At 40.8% G+C, this 18,418-nt stretch overlaps 2 protein-coding genes across 11 annotated transcripts in view; one reads left to right on the forward strand and one right to left on the reverse strand.

Moving 5' to 3' along the window:
- Positions 1-10,912, forward strand: part of DNAH11 (dynein axonemal heavy chain 11) — a 147,063-nt gene extending 136,151 nt beyond the window's left edge. For 4 of the 5 annotated variants that reach the window (XM_080974521.1, XM_080974524.1, XM_080974523.1 and 1 more), the window contains 7 exons: positions 3,190-3,309; positions 6,158-6,400; positions 7,762-7,944; positions 8,021-8,136; positions 8,562-8,674; positions 9,415-9,555; positions 10,293-10,798. In XM_080974521.1, the coding sequence (XP_080830647.1) occupies positions 3,190-3,309; positions 6,158-6,400; positions 7,762-7,944; positions 8,021-8,136; positions 8,562-8,674; positions 9,415-9,555; positions 10,293-10,540 (1,164 nt within the window). In that variant the 3' untranslated portion in view covers positions 10,541-10,798. Of the gene's footprint in view, positions 1-3,189; positions 3,310-6,157; positions 6,401-7,761; positions 7,945-8,020; positions 8,137-8,561; positions 8,675-9,414; positions 9,556-10,292; positions 10,799-10,845 lie in introns of those variants that run through there. The other variant, XM_080974522.1, reaches the window with a different exon arrangement.
- Positions 10,560-18,418, reverse strand: part of CDCA7L (cell division cycle associated 7 like) — a 62,939-nt gene continuing 55,080 nt past the window's right edge. For 4 of the 6 annotated variants that reach the window (XM_080974935.1, XM_080974934.1, XM_080974933.1 and 1 more), the window contains 5 exons: positions 17,644-17,829; positions 16,726-16,857; positions 13,976-14,125; positions 13,630-13,766; positions 10,563-11,736 (listed from right to left, as the gene is read on the reverse strand). In XM_080974935.1, coding sequence (XP_080831061.1) covers positions 11,706-11,736; positions 13,630-13,766; positions 13,976-14,125; positions 16,726-16,857; positions 17,644-17,829 — 636 coding nt within the window. In that variant the 3' untranslated portion in view covers positions 10,563-11,705. Of the gene's footprint in view, positions 11,737-13,629; positions 13,767-13,975; positions 14,126-16,725; positions 16,858-17,643; positions 17,830-18,418 lie in introns of all 6 variants that reach the window. The other 2 variants (XM_080974931.1, XM_080974932.1) reach the window with 2 other exon arrangements.

Genomic DNA, 18,418 nt, shown 5'->3' on the forward strand with positions numbered 1-18,418 from the left:
TCAGTCTTTTATTATTGATTTCTGAAAAGCTGGAGAACTTTGCTCTGTACTAAAGCAATCTACCTAATCCAGTAGTCTTCTGCTGGTCCAGAATAAACTCCAGCACCAGAGTCTTTCCAACTAAAGCAAGCAACTGCATGAGTAGGGATTATTTGGGGTGGGGGTAGATTGTCTGGATTAGGTGGTAATGGTATAGTAGGATTTAGTGTGCAAGATCTAGTGTAAAATGGCATAAAGTGTTATGGAAAAGCTTGAAGGACAAAAGAAGAAATAGGATAAGTGGCCAACTGTTCATGACCTTCAAGTCTCCAGCCATTTAAAATGATAGAGAGCATCAGCAATACTTTTTAATGTTTACAATAAAATTGAAGTGGCTACTATTAGCCCCTGCGAATTACTTTGCTAACCTGAGTTCATTTCAATGTGCGACATAGCAGCAATGAATAATTGTTTGTTCTTGAATAATGTGTCCTTGATAAATAGAGGTAAGCTTATTTTGATAATGTAGGCTAAATGTATTAGCCCTCCAATACCACATGAATATATTGTTTTAAACAAAACACATAATTCCTGATGCATTTCACCTTTAAAAACGTATAGCTTGAGATAAAGGTTTTGAAGTAATTTGTTAAAGAGACTTCTATATAAACTGATTTTCTTTTAAAATCCAGAATTCATACAGTTTTGAAATCTCAACACAGAATATGAATTTAATTATTTTAGAAATGTAACTTTTTCGGCATTGAGCAGTGATGCTTTGACATTTTTGTCACTGTTTGGGGCCTTTTTCATCCTTCCTCTGCAAGATTTCTAATAACGTATTGAAATATAGTATTGTCTTTTTGGTCTCTGGATTGCAGAGATCTGTATGATTTGCAAAACCCTTTCCCTCCAAAACAGAAAACTCATATGCCTCTGAGAGTAGTCATACCGCCCGCAATTTGCCAGGGCCTGCATAGCTTATAAATAATACCACTGAGAACATAGGCAAAACAAAAATGAATCAGTTTTACTGAATCACAATTATTAAATAGCTGGAAAGCATCCATGTTAACTTCTGAAATTTATTTTACAAAGCATAATAAGAAAAACAAATTCTCATGTTAGTCTTGAAATTTAATAATAAAAAAATTCCTTCCAGTAGCACCTTAGAGAATAATTAAGTTTGTTATTGGTATAAGCTTTTGTGTGCATGCACAATGAAGAAGTGTGCATGCACACAAAAGCTCATACCAATAACAAACTTAGTTGGTCTCTAAGGTGCTACTGGAAGGATTTTTTTTATTTGTTTCGACTACAGCAGACCAGCATGGCTACCTACCTGTAACTTGAAATTTAATATGCATTTTGTATTTTATGTCCAAAGAGAATTATATATTTTGAATTCATTTCTTTTGATAGTCTAATACTGTCTGTTAATGCATTTTGATACTCATTTATTGAGACAAATTTGCATCAAGCACTCTGCAGTAGCTGAAGCTATTTTCCTTACTCTGCTCTGCCACATAATGTAAACCGTAAGACCTAAAATTAAGTTTTTCCTTGAACTCTTGGAAGGCAAAATACTGCCCCAGAGTATGTAAAAGTTCCTGTCTAGAAAGGCTTCATCATAAACTGTTAACTATTTTGTAAACCAAGGCTAGGGAGGAAACTTGCTCTTTTTTAAAACGTAGCATTGACTTTTTGAGTAACACATCCTTGTCATTAATTGCAAGCTTTTGGACTAGCATTATGATCCCTACAAAGAACTCTCAAGTGAGTATCTGGTGACAGAAGGAATATTTCTTGTATTTTTGCTGAAATCTGACCCTCCATCTTGAATCAAAGTAAGACATTTGTCACTCTATTTTCCCCTGAGAGGATGTTCATTACATAAAGGGTCACATAATAAAATATTTTTGTTTCACTGAGTTGTGCTGTCACATCTCACATAGTGGCCATGTCCACACATCATGCCAAACCAACCTTCCCCAATTGTGTGCCTTCCAGTAGTTTTGGATTTCTGCTTCCATCAATCCAGGCAAAATGGTGAGGGATTATCTGTTGTGTTTAGCAAGTTGAGGTTTGCATGGACATGGTTTAGCAAGAAGGACTTGTAGCAAACATCTAGCTTCTCCCCTGCCATGCCTCCTCCCTCAAGGAGAACTTCAGATGCTCCAGCCACCCAACCTAGGCTCCCTTAAATTGGACTTGTTATGTTGTCCATACCAGGAATCTTGGTTGATCACTAACTGGTCGATTTCAAAACAAGCTGGTGGAAGGTGGCTTGTTGAACTAAACCAGAGTTGGGAATAAACTGCAATCCCTGGTGCTGACAATGCAACAAACCAGCTGACTTGAAGGGAAACAATTAAAAATCTCCCAAAATCTGCCTCCTGGCTGTGAGGGAGGAAGGAGAGCACAAGCTCAAGACTCACAGTTCTCTTCTGTTTGTGCACATATTGCTATACCATGGTTTGGCATACTACTCAAGCATGGTCACTGATCTCAAAGGAATCTGCTGCTGCCACACAGCTTTCTTCTGAAACAGGAAAACAACGAAGTCTTGTAGCCACCTTAAAGACTTGACAGAATTTATTGTTGTATAAGCTTCTGCGGATTAGAGTCCACTTTCTCAGCTGAATTGTGTTACATGTGGGAAGAGTGGAGAGCAAAATTCTAAGCAATGGCTGCAAAATGCAAAAAAAAAGTACAGCCAGTGACAATTCTGTGCACTTTTATGATGAGCAAGTTATAATTCCCTGCAGCAGTAGTTGATGCGACACAGTCATTGTAGTTTTGCTGTCTTAATTAGCACTGGAAAAGGAAGCAATTTTCTTAACTGAAAGCAGAGGATAGAATCAGGTGCCTTGAAAAGTTTTAATTTTTATTGAGTTTCACAGCCACTGGGCTCCACTCTTTACCACTTTTGTTTTTGTTCTACCTGTGTTTATTTCATATATGCACACACACCAACCAATGGCAGCAGAATGTGTCAGTGGTCCCATTATGATTATGTGCTTGTAAACACACACACACACACACACACACACACACACACACACACACCCCACTCTTGGGATAATACGATGCACTTCATGCTGATGAAATCCATGTTTTATTATGCCAGAGCTATGCCAAGTGACTTTGCTGTGTCCTCCTTAGAAAGCTAACTGGTTCTTTAATTACACATTCCATTGTATTCCATAGGTTCCCTGGGAAGATTTGCGTTATCTCTTTGGTGAAATTATGTACGGTGGACACATCACTGATGACTGGGACCGCAGACTCTGCCGCACGTATTTAGAAGAATTTATGAACCCTTCTCTGGTAATGTATAGATTGGAGGAGACGAGGAAAAGTTTGTAGACTATATGTTAGGAAGAACTTCCTTATAGCATGACCAGTTCAACAATGGAACAGACTGCCTCAGGAGGTGGTGGGCACTTTTGTTAGAGATTTTTTTAAGCAGAGACACTTTTCAGGGATTCTGTAGCAGAAGATTTCCCGCAGTAGCAGTTTGTCAGACCATTTGAGGTCCCTTCCAACGAAGATTCTCTTCCACTTGCATTAGCGACATTGGCAAGCAATACATCCTGGTCTTAAAAGGCACATCACAATCTTAAGTGTGTTTAGAAGTAAATACAGATGGTTTTGATGGAATTTATTTCTAGGTAAGTGTACTCAGGGTTGCGGCACGAAAGTGTAATCTAGGCCAGAATCATTTCTACATAACGCAATCAGTTTCACTGGGGTTTAAGAATGCCCAGATGGACTAGCAGCCTAGCTGTTCTGTCTTTTCCAAAAGTTAACCATTTATCTGGAGGCAGTAGGGGATGGCAAGTAGAGCATCAAAAGATCATTTCTGCTATGCAACATAGATAGCCCTAAGGACATTCCATTTCCCCCCCATTGATTCCGCAGTTGGAAGTGTGTGCAGTGGTTTGAAGTGAAGTGAGTTTGCTTGCATCTATTCACTCTGTAATGACTAGGTTTTCATGTGTCACAAAGCCACATTCAGTTTAGCACAATTGGAAGTCAATTGGAAGACCCAGCAGTGAGTTACCATGGAGATGGGAAGGATAAACACTACTGTACTTCTGACCTCCATGGAAGCTGATTTCTCTAAATGACAGTTAGGGTCAAGGGGGCATGTGGGAAGCTTATTCCGCTGGTACCTCCTCTGCATCTAGCCCATGGATAAGAATTACTATTTCTAGACCAGGCAGTCCATTAACCTTCAAAAGCCTGAACTTTCATTCAAATGTGTGTCAAATACAGGTACAGAACCTGAAAGAAATGGTGGGAATTAGGTGCTCTTAGTTAACTAACCCTAGGTGCAGGTCTACTTACATATTCAGAAACAAGATAATTCATTTCGGTTCAATTGGACAATGGTCTCCTGCAAAGCACACCAAAAGAAACAAAAATTCCTTCATTGACAGGCAAGGTAAACGTAAGCAATGGCTAATGGATATACCACATTTGTCTTCGTTTTATGCCTAACTGGGATCTGGCATGTGTCTGTATTTATTTGCATTTGTTAACAGGGTAAAGTTGCATTTAATCATTAAGGTAGTCAATAGATCATGCATTTTGTGAAGCACTTAAATGGGGCTAGGCATATATTTAACCAAATAAAACACTGCTGATTGATGGCTAGATAGAAAGGCAGGATTGCAGCCTTAAATATTTTAACCCAAAGCCACTGGGTGGTGGAAGTGATTGAACTGCCTTATCCTAAGCTGTTCAAAGTGAGGATGGGTGCCTTCTCAGGATCCATAGGATTGCACACTTCAGTAATAAAATAGCCCTAATTATAGCAGATATAAAATGTTTACACAAAGTGTGAATTGACGATAAGGAAAACATTCTTCTTTCAAAATATTCAAAAAATGCAAGTTCAAAACTGAAGGAAATGCTACTGTAAGTTTTTTTTTTTAAAAAACACCCCCCAAAAAAACCCAACCCAGAAATGTAGGGTTGACTTTTTTGTTTTTCCCTTTATATGCCCGCACCCTACAGTTCTGCTGCAGATTGGTAATTACTACACTCCTGTTAGGGATAAGACTGCGGAAGTGCTACATGCACAAGGCCATGCAGACAGGTGCATTTTGATTACAGTGGGAAAATATTGGGGTTTCTCATCAGCAAGCACATAATGTGAGGATGTCTTTGAGAAACCTGACAGAGCCAGGTTTCCTGAAAGCATCTACCATACGTAGCTGTGTAAAAAATGCACATATAACACATCAAATATACACATTTCTTCACAGCCATAACAGGTGGAGTTGCCATACATCTATGGCAGAATAGGGTTTGTAGACTTCTAGGTTTTGCTTGGAACATTTGTTTTCAACAGCTTGAGCCCACTCTCTCCCTCAGCATACTTGGGATCCTTTGTGCCAACAGAATTAGAGCCTGGTCAGGGCCCCCCCAAAAGAATTTCAAGAGGGGTGCAGCTTGCCCACCAGACATTCCCATGGCTGGGTCTACCTGCGGCTGTGGCAGGCCCCGCTGGGCATACCTGCCTTCATGCACACACTTCTTTCAAGCCAATCTATTCAGCTCCTCCTAGTTCCTGGTTGTCACCCCCCGCATAAACATTCCATGGATATCGAGTCATCTTTGGACTATTTGAGTTGGTCTCCCCCCCCCCTTAGGTTTTTTCCCCTGGGCCAATCTAAAAATTACCCCAAGTTTTCTTATTCTTTCCTCTTGTGCATAGGTGGTAGTTTTGCATAAGCACTGAAAAACTTGGACCAGAAGTTCCTGTGGCATGGAGAAGGGGGTGGGGAAATTAGGGGTGGAATTCAGAATCATGCTAGTAATGTCATTCGAACAAGCAGGGGTCTTCTCCACCGCCACCCCCACTGTTTTGGGGATTTTCACAATCCCTCAGAGCCAATTGTGGGGGGCACAGGGGGAGGACAAGGGAAAGCACCATTGTGCAAGCAGCACAACTCCCACTAGCACAACTATTGAGTTGAATCCAACCCTGTGTTTCATTGTTACATATGGAGCTCTAACGTATCATCTGTTTCTTAGTCTGCTGCTGTCATCAAAGGTGTGTCCCATGAATTGACACTGCTTAAAGACATCTTGAGACCAGATTGTCTAAAATATTCAAAATGAATACTCAACGTCGTTTATTTCCCCTCCCTCCCATCAACTACAGCTTGAAGGCGACTTTGCATTGGCTCCAGGTTTCCTTGCTCCTCGCAATTTGGATTACTCAGGATACCACAAGTATATAGATGAAATGCTTCCACTCGAAAACCCTGTACTGTATGGTCTTCATCCGAATGCTGAGATAGATTTCTTGACAGTTCTTTCAGAAAACCTTTTCAAAACACTCTTGGAAATGCAACCCAGAAATCTACTTGCTGGAGAGGTATCAGGACAGTCAGTAGAAGAAAAGGTGAGATTATGGTGCACTGCAAAATCTTAGTTCCATAAGCTTATTTCGACCTCAATACATGGCTTGCTATGTAGGAGGAAGCTTGAATGACTCTTACCTTTGGGCAAAAATGTTTTGCCATTATGGTCATAAAGAATATACAACAATCTCTGCGATTCCCTCCTTCCCCGGGTTCCAGCCAGACTTAATTAAAAACCAAAACAGGTTTCAACACAGGAAAATTCAGCACTGACAGTACATTGGCCATTAGTTTTTAGATCACATTTTTTTCAATTGGAGTGCTTCTCCTGTGAGAAGTGCTAGTCCTTTGTTGGTGGTGTGGCCTTGTCCTCTCCAGTGAAGGAAATGCAAGCGAACAACCCATGTTTTTAGTCCCAGTTCACAAAGACCCCAGGATTATTACCACCCTTGTACAGTAATTTTTCACCTTCTGTTATGCTGTCAATTACTTGTGTGAAAAGGGTGCTGCCCATCAACACCCAGTTGTGTGGAATGGGAAGGGAGGATAATGTGTATAAGCCTTCTGAGGCCCTGGTTATGATTCTACAGTAGTGCAGAATAATGCATAGCTAAACACAAAGCTACTAGGAAACACAGCTTTTAGTAAGGAAAAATACCTACTTAGCATAATTGCAATGATGAAGGGGCTTGTACATTTGTAGACTCCATTTTGGCTAGTAGAGAGGCCTGCTTCTTTAGTGTGGCATCTATCAATACCACACTGCAGAATTAGAGGGCATGAGTGATGAGTGAATTATAAATTAAATTGAAGACAATTAAATTTGAAATTGGGACACACTAATCCAAGTTTCTCTTTTTTAGCTTGTTCTCCCCCTTCTAAATGCTGAACTGGCACTTTTAGCATGCCACATAATGGGCATTCTGTACTTGCCACAAATCAATCTCAATGCAACCACCTCTACTCTTTGAAAGTCCCTCTTAATATCAGGCCACCTTTGCTGTGATGTTTTTGGTGCCTGCTAAAAGCTTACTAGTTTAGGCAAGCCTACCCAGACATGTTAATGCATATATTTGTTTTAAAGCAGGTAAGATTTATTTATGTTGCTTTATGTAAACCATTTTAAATGTTTTAGTTATATATAAATTTTGCAAATAAATAGCCTTTAACTTCTGCCTCCACCCATCTAGCATCAACAACCTGTTCTACAGAGTTGGTTATATCTGGTGTTGTGCAAGAATTCTGCCAATGTAGCAAAGATTCAGGGGTAGCTGGGCATTAGCAGCAGCAAAATATTAAACACACCAAGTGGCTTGCAGGGCACATACTGGAGGGACTTTAAAGGGAATGTACATGTGGTCAAGCAACTTCTGGTGATTTTGCTTTGCATTTATTTTTCAAGGTGAAGAATGTCCTGGATGAAATTCTGGAGAAGTTGCCAGAGGAGTTTAACATGGCTGAAATAATGCAAAAGTCTACTATACGAAGCCCTTACATTCTTGTTTGTTTTCAAGAATGTGAGAGGATGAACATTCTCATTCAAGAGATACGGAAGTCGCTTAAACAACTAGACCTCGGTCTCAAAGTAAGAGAAATATATTTATGATGAAAACGTATTTAAAAGAACTTGGGATTTAATTTTTCTCCCTCCAAATGTCTAGGGTGAGCTGACGTTTTCTGTTACCATGGAAGCTGTGCAGTCATCACTGTTTTACGACCTGGTACCAGATGCATGGACCAAACTGGCTTATCCATCCACTTACAGCCTTGCCCAATGGTATGTTCAATCATAGTCATTCACTTTTCCTGTCTTACACATAACAAGGATTCCAATTCTATTAAACACTGAGCATGTTTGACCAATAACTGCATAGCAGTGTCATTTTGATGTTAATCATGAATGTTTCAGGATTTAAGAGGGTGGAGGCCTCTTTTTCCAGGATACATCTAAAGGCAGGGGATGTGGGTACCTCCAATTATTATTGAAAGACTGCATTCTTACATCTCGGGTAAAGATACAAAAGGAGGGCACAGTTGCCCCATTCATTAGTTTCATGTCTGCCATGAAAACACAATCCCTTAAGAGAAGTAATAATAATCCACCAACAAAAGGCTATAGATTATAGGCTAGCAAATCACAATTTTGTTTTTTAAATTATCACTTCTCATGACACGTTGATCCCGTTGCTGCTTTTCCTTCAGGTTTAACGACCTTCTCATGCGATGCCGAGAACTTGATATCTGGACACAAGATCTAGTACTTCCTGCAGTGGTGTGGCTTTCTGGCTTTTTTAACCCTCAGTCTTTTTTGACTGGTATGTACTATTGACTTATAAAGGTCAAGTAAATTAGATCGCACAGTAGGGCTACAATTTTTATATAATGGCTTACTGAGGGTTACCTTTGTGGAATTTCCAATGTAACTAGCTCTTAAGAAATATGAATATGAAGTGCTAGTGTATTACAGATGGAACAAATGAGAGCACTTCATTATAAAACTTTCTCATCAGGGCTAAAATGCTGTAAGTCAAGGCACTGACAATTGAGTGACATACTGAATCAGCAATGCTTTAAGTAATACTTGAGATAGCACGATCTAGAAGTATCAAAAGCTGTAACGCGGCTGAATATAATAAGCAGGCATGGGGCCTTATCAGTACTTGGATGAGAGCCAGGATGGAAGCATAATTTAAGATATCTTAAAAATGCACTAAAATTATATTAAATTAGGTTCTATTAATTACAATACTATTTCCACAATCGAGAAAAGTTTAGCAGTTCACTTCTGTAGAAAGCATGTAACTAGATTGCAAAATGACTGTGCATCTAGGATCATTTTATTTCAGTGGGAATACATTGCTTCTGCAAAAATCTGTGACACACACACACAAAAAAATAGGCCCAGATTTTTAAGAAAATGTAGATTTATTATTGCAGCAGAGTTAGGTTAATTATATGTTCTTTGCTATGTTTAAGATTACCCCACACCACCCACAGTCATAGTTTTTAGCCATAAAATGATACATCCACCTAACCCATTTTTTCCCCTTGAAAGCCATTATGCAAAGCATGGCACGGAAGAACAACTGGTCTCTGGATAAGATGTGTCTGACTACGGACGTTACCAAAAAAAGTAGAGAGGACTATGGTCATCCACCAAGGGAAGGGGCATATATATTTGGCCTTTTTATGGAAGGTAAGTTTACTAGAGTCGGTAAGCATTATGGACTCAAAAATGAAATGTAGATTTAGGCACCCACTCATGAAATGGGTCAGACACAGAAAATGAAAGTATACAACAAGTACCAATGTTGCAATCCAGAAGCTGTTGATGGAGGTCTAAACACTTGTCTTTTTCCTTCAAGGGTGCTGTGCAGCCCAAATGGTACAAAGGAGTGAGAAATCAAGTTTATATTCTTTTCTGCTGTTCCAATTTTGAAAGCTTACATGAAATGAGGTGCTAGCAATCTTCTCTGAAAAAGCCACACTCAATAGGTTGACCCACTGTCTCAACAGAATACCAGATGTCTTATACCAGAGGTAGCCACTATTGTGCCCTCTGGCAATTAATGACCCAGAATGGTCATGAATGATAGAAACTGTAGTCCACTAACATCTGGAGGCACCACACTGGCTACCCTTACAGAACAAAATTAAATACTACTGTTTTATTGTTAAATTCACTACTATTATGCAGCATTTTATATTAGCTGAGAACCCTTCCACGCACATCTATAGGTCCTTACTTGAAGATATAAACACTCCCAATATTCTCTACAGTATTCCAAAAATCTGCGAGTCAGCACATGCCTGGCATTATGCTATGGTTGTGTTTACTATACTAGTGATATAACCCCCAGATACATTCAATGGTATTCTCTTAAACTACTCTTTTTAAAATTTAAGTAAAAAACTGTGTTTCTCTGGTTACAGGCGCTAGATGGGACATTCAAGCTGGAGTCATAGCTGAAGCCCGACTAAAGGAGTTGACTCCAGCAATGCCAGTCATCTTTGTAAGAGCCATCCCAGCAGACAGGCAAGAAAGGAAAAACATTTATAAATGCCCAGTTTATAAAACGAAAATTAGAGGGCCTACATATGTCTGGACTTTTAACCTCAAAAGCAAAGAAAAGCCAGCTAAGTGGGTGCTTGCCGGAGTAGCCTTGCTTCTGGCAGTTTAGCAGGTACAAAATTCTAGCCCAGCCTTTGCTACGGTATAAGAGTTTGAGCAGGAGAGCTCTGTTCATGTTGAAATATCATGTATATTGCTCTGTTATTGCTTGGCGTTATCACACGCAGCCCTAGGGGATAGTGACACACTGCTTAATATCAAAGCTCTCTAATATGCAGAACATAAAAATGCACCTACAACTAGACATCTCAAAAGCAGATGAGTAATTTAACGGTGTGTGCAACTTACACCTGAAACATCGTTTGTAGGCAGAGGTACAAAAAAAAAAAATATTTAAAGGATGTGTACCTCAAGAAATGTGCTGTCCTGATCATTTTAACATCAATATAAAAATATATTAAAATAAACCTTAGGTTAAATACTCCAGTGTATAAAGTAGTCATCTTATTGCCACAATCAGTTTGCTGCAACAGCCAATGTACTGCCTGTCTGCACCACGTTCGATCTCCTTTTGCAGTTCTCACAACCTGCATGCACGTGACTGTGTAGAAGGATATGCATATCCTGGCTATGGTGTGTAGGTGCAGGCTAACTTGGAACGGTGGCCCCCAGGAGTTTAAAAGCTTTTGAAGTAACACCTACTTATATGGGAATTAATATTTTGGGGTAGGTTTAGTTTAACTAATATGCCAAAGAGATTTGTTGCAGTTGAAATAATAAACAATAGGATTCTAGGAATTCTCCCTCTGGCAAATAATATGTTGCTCTAGCACTGTTTCTAAAATACTTGTGGCCCTACTGTGTGGCTGGACTCCTGACTCAATTGACAGGGATTATGGCAGTTGTAGTCCAACAACTAAAGTAATACAGGTGCTTCATCCCTTTTTTAAAAGCAATAGACTGCAGCTATTTGCACCTATGTAGAATATTAAACCATTGGCTGCTGGAGTCTATTTCTAAGCAGCAAAAAAACCCTCCATAGTAATGAATGGAAGCTGTTTTAGTCTCCAAAGTTTTTTGCAGCATACTGTGACAATAATGCACAACACAGATTCCTTTAGCAGGTATTTTCCTGAGAAATCTTTGTCATATGTACAATATCTATTTTTAAAAGTAATGACTTCTGTCCTATATTTTATAAACATCATTGTAGTAAAACTCTGATTAAGTACAAAAAGAAAAGAAAAGTTGAGAAGGTTTGCAATCTGGTATTTTCAATCATCTTCAGAAAGTTGCTTTTGCAAGCTGAAAAAGAAAAAGCAGAATGGGACTGTTTTATGAGGGGCAGAGCGTGACGGTGATATATCGTAGATTAAGCAGCCACCGCTCCCGCATCCCTCTGCCACCATACCACTGAAGGGCATGCACTCAGTGGAACAGTTTAACAAAGCCCCCACTCAGACTTGATGAGCTGAGAAGCAGCCTTCCTTCAACAGTCCGCTTCTCAGCTGATCAAGTCCCCCCACTTTCAGCTAGTGGGGGCTTTGTGAAACTGCTCTGCTGATGTGCATGCCCCTCAGTGGAACAGTTTAATGAAGCCACCCACCTGTGCCTCAACTGCCTTGGGGCAGCTGGGCAGGCTCCCCCTTTCTCCCAGGAGGAAGAGGCTGGCCGTGCCAAGGCGGCAGCTGCATGAACAGAGCATTCATGGGGCTGCCTCAGCAAAGGCAGGCACGGGAGGAGGTGACAGCTTTCTCCTGTACCTCACAGGGCTGGGTTCCTTCCTCCACCCCAAAAATGTAAAGGCTGCCCTTGCAGGAAAAGCACTTCAGCCATCCTTCTAAAATTTGGCAGGATTCATTCCCTCAGAAGGGCAACTTGTCTGCAGATTTCATCCAATTCTGCCCCAAAATAACAAGTTATACAGTCAGTGCCTTAAGATGCTCAGCACAAAAGCCCCTAGACTTACTTTGTCTGAAATTTTCACTCATTTCTGTCAAAGGGAAAAAAGGTTATAGCCATTTCTTGATTTTCTAATACTGAATCAGGAAAGTGGGGGACTTCAACAAACCACAGGCCAAGTTGGACGGCTATAAAGTACCGTATTTTTCGCTCTATAGGACGCACTTTTCCCCCTCCAAAAATTAAGGGGAAATGTGTGTGTGTCCTATGGGGCAAATGCAGGCTTTCACTGAAGCCTGGAGAGCAAGAGGGGTCAGATGACCCCTCTCGTGCTTCAGGGATAGCCGCCTGAAGCCTTTGAAGCGCAGTGCGAGTTCCCGCTGCGCTCCAAAGGCTTCAGGTTCCTTTCGCTGAAGCCAGGAGAGTCTAGCTCTCCCGGCTTCAGCAAAAGGAACCCGAAGCCTGCGGAGTGCAGCGGGAACTCGCACTGCGCTCCAAAGGCTTCAGGGATCTTTGAGGCTGGCGGTGGGGGAAAGCAGCGCCTCCCCCCACTGCCAGCCCCACAAGCTGGGGGGGGCAGCGGGAAGGCTGCGCACAGCCTTTGCGCTGCTCCCCGACCTGCTCTTTGGGGCTGGCGGTGGAGGAAAGCAGCGCTTCCCCCCGCCAGCCCCAAAGAGCAGGTCGAAAGGAACCTGAAGCCTCCGGAGCCCAGTGGGAACTCCCGCTACGCTCCGAGTGAATGCACAGAACGCACCTTGTTTTAGAGGGGGAGAACAAGAAAAAAAATTTGCCCCTTCAGCGAAGTGGCAGGAGAAATGGAAGGGGCTCCGTTTCTCCTGCTGCTTCGCTGAAGGGGCGCTGAGCAGAGTGGTTTTTCCCCCCCTTGTTCTCCCCCTCTAAAACAAAGTGCGTCCTATAGAGCAAAAAATACGGTACCTCTACTCAAGATGAGTTATCTAGTATTAGGTACAAACACAAATAGACATTCAGATAAGTAGGCTAATTTCAGAATTTATGGAAAATCCACAAGCAACTCATGCTTATGTGTACTTCCAAAGCAGAACTCATGCTTTGAGATGAGAGTGTCTCTGGTATGTAACGAACAGACTATGAAACCCATATAGTTCAGTTACTGACTGGGAAGTTCTTTGTTACCTGCCATATTCCCAAAATACCAAAGTTCAGTGGTTCCTCATGTACTTCTGTGTTTCAGTTTCTTACAGCTTTTATCACCTGTGTAAATCCAAACAAAATCTGGATGCATACTACTGATATAAAATTCCAATAGCTTCCTACCTTTCGAGATATTCTTTTACATTATCATAACCGTAAAACTTTGCCAAGTGAATGAGCATTCCTGTGGCACAACGACCATCACGTTTGCGACAGTAGCTGCAGTTACAGATCCCACGGCACGGAGGGCAGAACCAGTCCTTAGAGAGAAAGGGGCATTAATTATTTTAGTCAACAAATATAGGTGCTCTGGCTTAGCACAGAAACAGGAAGGGAGGTAGAGACACAAGGGTGTCATGTTTTTTAAGACTCGTATGCTAGCAATGCATCTACGAGAGCTCCCATAATTTAAGTAGCTTGACAAATACATTGATTGATATCCCTCAACCTGAACAGTTTAGATACCTACTGGGTCTAGAAGTGCTGCTTTCACATCTTCTCCATAGCGATTACGTAGGCATGGTCCGCAGAACTGTCCCCTCACACCCCCACAGCCTTCGTTACGACAAACTGTCTTAGTATCGATAGTCTTCTGTCGACACTGATGGCACGTGCTTCCCTAGCATGAGCACAGTAAAATGGAGAATTATATAAAGGAACAGTGTTTGGAAATAAAACATGGTAGACTTCTTGAACGAATTCAGATGATGCTTCCACAGAATTTTACAATATTACTGCTAGTGCAACTAGGCTCCCCACCCCCTGCCCACACATCAAGAGAATACACAGGAGCACTCCATCCGAAACAAAAAAATGCTAAGCCCCTGAGAAACATCATTGTTCGCTTTAGCTCCTTCATAAGTTAAAGTTTGATTTATATCAAAAGCTCAGAACACTGCAAAAAAAAATCATAATAGAAAATTCAATGGTAGACATCTCTGCTCGGGAATGCTGCAAGGCAGATGTGAACTTAAAATTTACACCACAGCACTCTGTGAAACAGGCATAAAGTACTGGTGGAGTTACGCATACAAACTCCTAAAAACTTATGAAGGAGTAACTATAGCTGTCTACACACAACTGGAAACTACAAAATTATTAAATCAACTGGGACTGCAATCAAACAACTGAGAGAAGGGGATGAGACAGAATTCAGAAAAGGACAGTCAACAAATGGGAAAAAGGGAATAAACCACCAGCACAAAGATGACTTCTCTGACTGTGGTCCCACTGAAATTACCAACTAAGTCTTACCAAGAGCTATGAGCTTTATAGCCAAAACAGACAAGAACTGGGCTATTATTCTCTTATTTTGTGAGCGACATAAGGTAAAACATTTTCTTCTTCTGTGGGGAGGTGGTTAATGTTTACATCCTCCAACTGAACCCTAGCTCATGAGCCTTTGGCTCATGAGGGAAAAGACGGACTATTATACTCTCAGCCAACATACGCAGGAATTATTCTGTTGGGAAGGAGTTTGAATGTTGAAGTTATTCCCTTTTGGGAATTCAAAGCATACAGTGGAACCTCAGGTAACGTAAACTTCGGGTTGCAAAAGCGGCAAACCCGGAAGTGTTTTGCGGCATCCACAGAAGTGGTCTCTCCAGTTGTGAAAACTTCGGGATACAGCCGGACCTCCAGAACGGATCCAGTTCGCAACCGGTGGTACCACTGTATTTATTTTGTGCTGATGGAATATGATAACACTGAAATGACTATGATGCATAATAGATATATTGTCTGGTACAGGCTGCATAATTTTAAATTAACCTTACAGTGCCCAGAGGCGTAGGAAGGGGGGTGCGGGCCACCCCAGGTGTCATCGCTGAGGGGGGTGACATTCGGCACGCCACGCACCCACGACTCCCAAGCCTACCCCGAGCACCCCAGTGTGAGGGGGGTGACAAAAAAAATCTGCACTGACCTTGCCACACCTCTGTCAGTGCCATACTTAATTGCAGTAATGTGATGTAAATGGCTTGGGTGCGCCAGTTAAAAGGGTATGGTCTGCTTTAGAGCAAGATAACCCCGACCTTATTTTTTAACAAGACACACACCAACAAAAACACTGATACAAAATCCTTTCTCCAAAGCGGAGTTGGAATGGTACACCTCACAAGGTGCTTCCAAAATGCAGGGAGGTCAGCAGTCTGGGTTTCAGTTAAAAGACCCTAATGTAAGATTTATCTTCCTCCAAGGTCTGTTTGATTATTCCTGTTCAACATTATGCTCTATTTATGTTCGCAATACCTGACAAGAACAATTTCTGGATGAAACTTTTACATTACTGCATTCATTTAAACAAGGTAAAGCGGGAATAGGTGGTAACTTACATCTTGTACTTAATTATTATTTTTGATAAAAGCAGAATGTCTCAAAACCCACACAAACTGCCTTCTTTGAAAACATCCCTCTGCAACATACTACATAAACACAATTCCTTTGATGTTTGGTGCATAGCCAATTGAAAAACTATACATATATGTCAGCATTCGATTGCCTTTCTTGAAACGCCTAAAACTACACATTAGCTACTATTTTTCTTTCTTTTCTGTAAAACATTTGTTTCCCTGTATGGGCATGTTTTGTTACTTGAAATTAAAAATAAAATTTTTTAAAGGGCTAATAGAAAGACAGTTGTTTTTCTATTAATACCCTGACCGGGTGGGCAAGTCCATTGATGGATATCAGAAGCATGTCCTGCCCTGTCTGTTCTGCCACACTTTGTCATAGTGTCCACACACAAAAACATGACGAGAGTGCAGCTAACATTTGGAGGACTAATGGGAGGGAAGATACCTTGCAGCTCCAGTCATTTATGCAATAAGCTCTCTCATAATCATTCAACACTTCGTAGAACATCCTTCCACATGACAGCCTCCACCCCAAGCCTGGAGGCTAAGAAATTCTTTTTCTGACAGCAAGGCAAAAAATAAATGAGGGTAGAGGCTCAGGAGATGCCTGGTGCCATTGGTCTGGTGCTACATGACCCTCCTAAAAGTGGGTTTACAGTCTCCCACTGTTTACTGGGTGTCTTCTACATGCAACCAGCAGGAAAGGACACATCTAGATCAATACAAACAGTGCTGTGGCAATTTATTTTAACGCCATGTAAAGAACGTTCAGCGTACTAAAGAAGTCAAAAATAGCTTAATCTCAAGCATTACATGTGCTCAAAAAATTAGTTTCATCAAACCCAGGAAGAAGAGATGCACCTACCAGGACTTTATCGTAGATTTTATCTTTAACTGTTATTGCAATGTTTTCTAAATCTTCGTCTGTAATATCTTCAACTGTTCGGTTTGAACAGTATTTTGATGATCTTCGTCTTTTAGGTGTCCCCAAATTGTTCTATGAAAGAAACTCACATCAACGTCTCTAAACCAATGACTTTATGCTCCACTATTTTAAGAACAATAAAAACCAAATAAATAAATAGCAAGCGCAATCCGTCTCATTATTCATGCAGGTGTTTCCCCTGCAACTCAGTGTGCTTCTTTTTCCTTTGCTCCTCAAATTGTCTGCTTAGAACTCAACTTAAATAAAAAACCCAGCCTCCCTATACTCTTTGTGCTCAGCTCAGCCTCACTTCCTAACCTTATCACTCTAGAAAGAAGGAGTCTCATTTCTTTCCTATATTGTGCACATTACATATATAGATATTCCATTCCAAACTGTGCTACGAAAATGTAGAATATCCCCCTCCCCTCATGAGCAGTATTTTAGGATTCATATTGCATTTCTTTAAAATACAATACATACTACATATAGGAATAAAAATATTCTATTTGATCTACTATAATGTATAATACTGTTTTTTCATTTACAGCATCCATTATTTTCTATAGCTTATAATAAAAACAAATGAACTAATCCCCCCTCCCGAAAAGAACTAATCCAATCACCAACCTTTTGAGACCCATTTACAAACCAGAGATACTTTCATAGGCGCCAAACACAAGTTGCTACCAAGCACACACCACAGCCTATTCTATTTGGCTGCAATAAAATACTGGCTTGTTTTCGGATCACTTTGCCCTTAGTGTTCCAGTCCTTGTTACCAAAAATACTCTGGGGTTAGGTGAGGTGGTTTCTAAAAGCAACACTAACTAAAAATTGAACTAGTCTGGTATGTACCCCTTTTAGTCTTTTCTTTAAGAGCTTTTGTTGTCTGAAACTGTTAAGCTGCTCTGCAAATCTGACTGCAGAAGCAGTGAAGTTTTCCAAGGCAAATTTCTCTGGGGGACGAGCATTTCTGGTTGGGTTTGTTCGACGCTCTATGTGGCCTTCTGAAAACATTCTCCTTGGCGTTTTCTTCTGTTTCTAGAAAAAAGCAGAGCGTTTTAATGAGTCACCATAGATCTGTTTTAATTTTGTAGAATGTAGCAGCAGTAGTAGTGCCTTTACCTGTTTGTGTTAATGAATAGATGCAACTTCTTTAACCTTTCCAAATTCACCCTTTTGAGGGTCTTGTTTTATACCACAGTGCCAATCTCCACATATAAAACGAACTTATTTGGGCCAAACTACAATTGATAGCGCAAATGCATTTTACACTTCTACAAATAGCAGCTGCACTTCTCCATCCTGATCTGGGATCCTGGGGGAAGGGATTAACCCCTTTCTCCACTGAACATTTCAGCCATGCTCTCCTTTTTCATAGCTGCTATTTGCCCCAACTGGAAACACATGCAATGCCTAACAGCATTTGCATGGTTTTCCCCCAATTGATAAGTAGATATATTCAACAGGATAATGTCCTAGGAGGGGGAGGGCTAATCCCACTGCTCCATGGTTGCTTTTTATAAAAGTCTGAGATGGAGATCCATTCACAGTGTTCATCATTATGTCTAACTTGGCCCTTTTCTTATGGCTGTTAATGCTACAGTAGCAATTCTTGTAGTGTAAAAAG

This window comes from Podarcis pityusensis, assembly GCF_964106645.2.
Source record: "Podarcis pityusensis genome assembly, chromosome: 12".
NCBI classification, from domain to species: Eukaryota; Metazoa; Chordata; class Lepidosauria; order Squamata; family Lacertidae; genus Podarcis; species Podarcis pityusensis.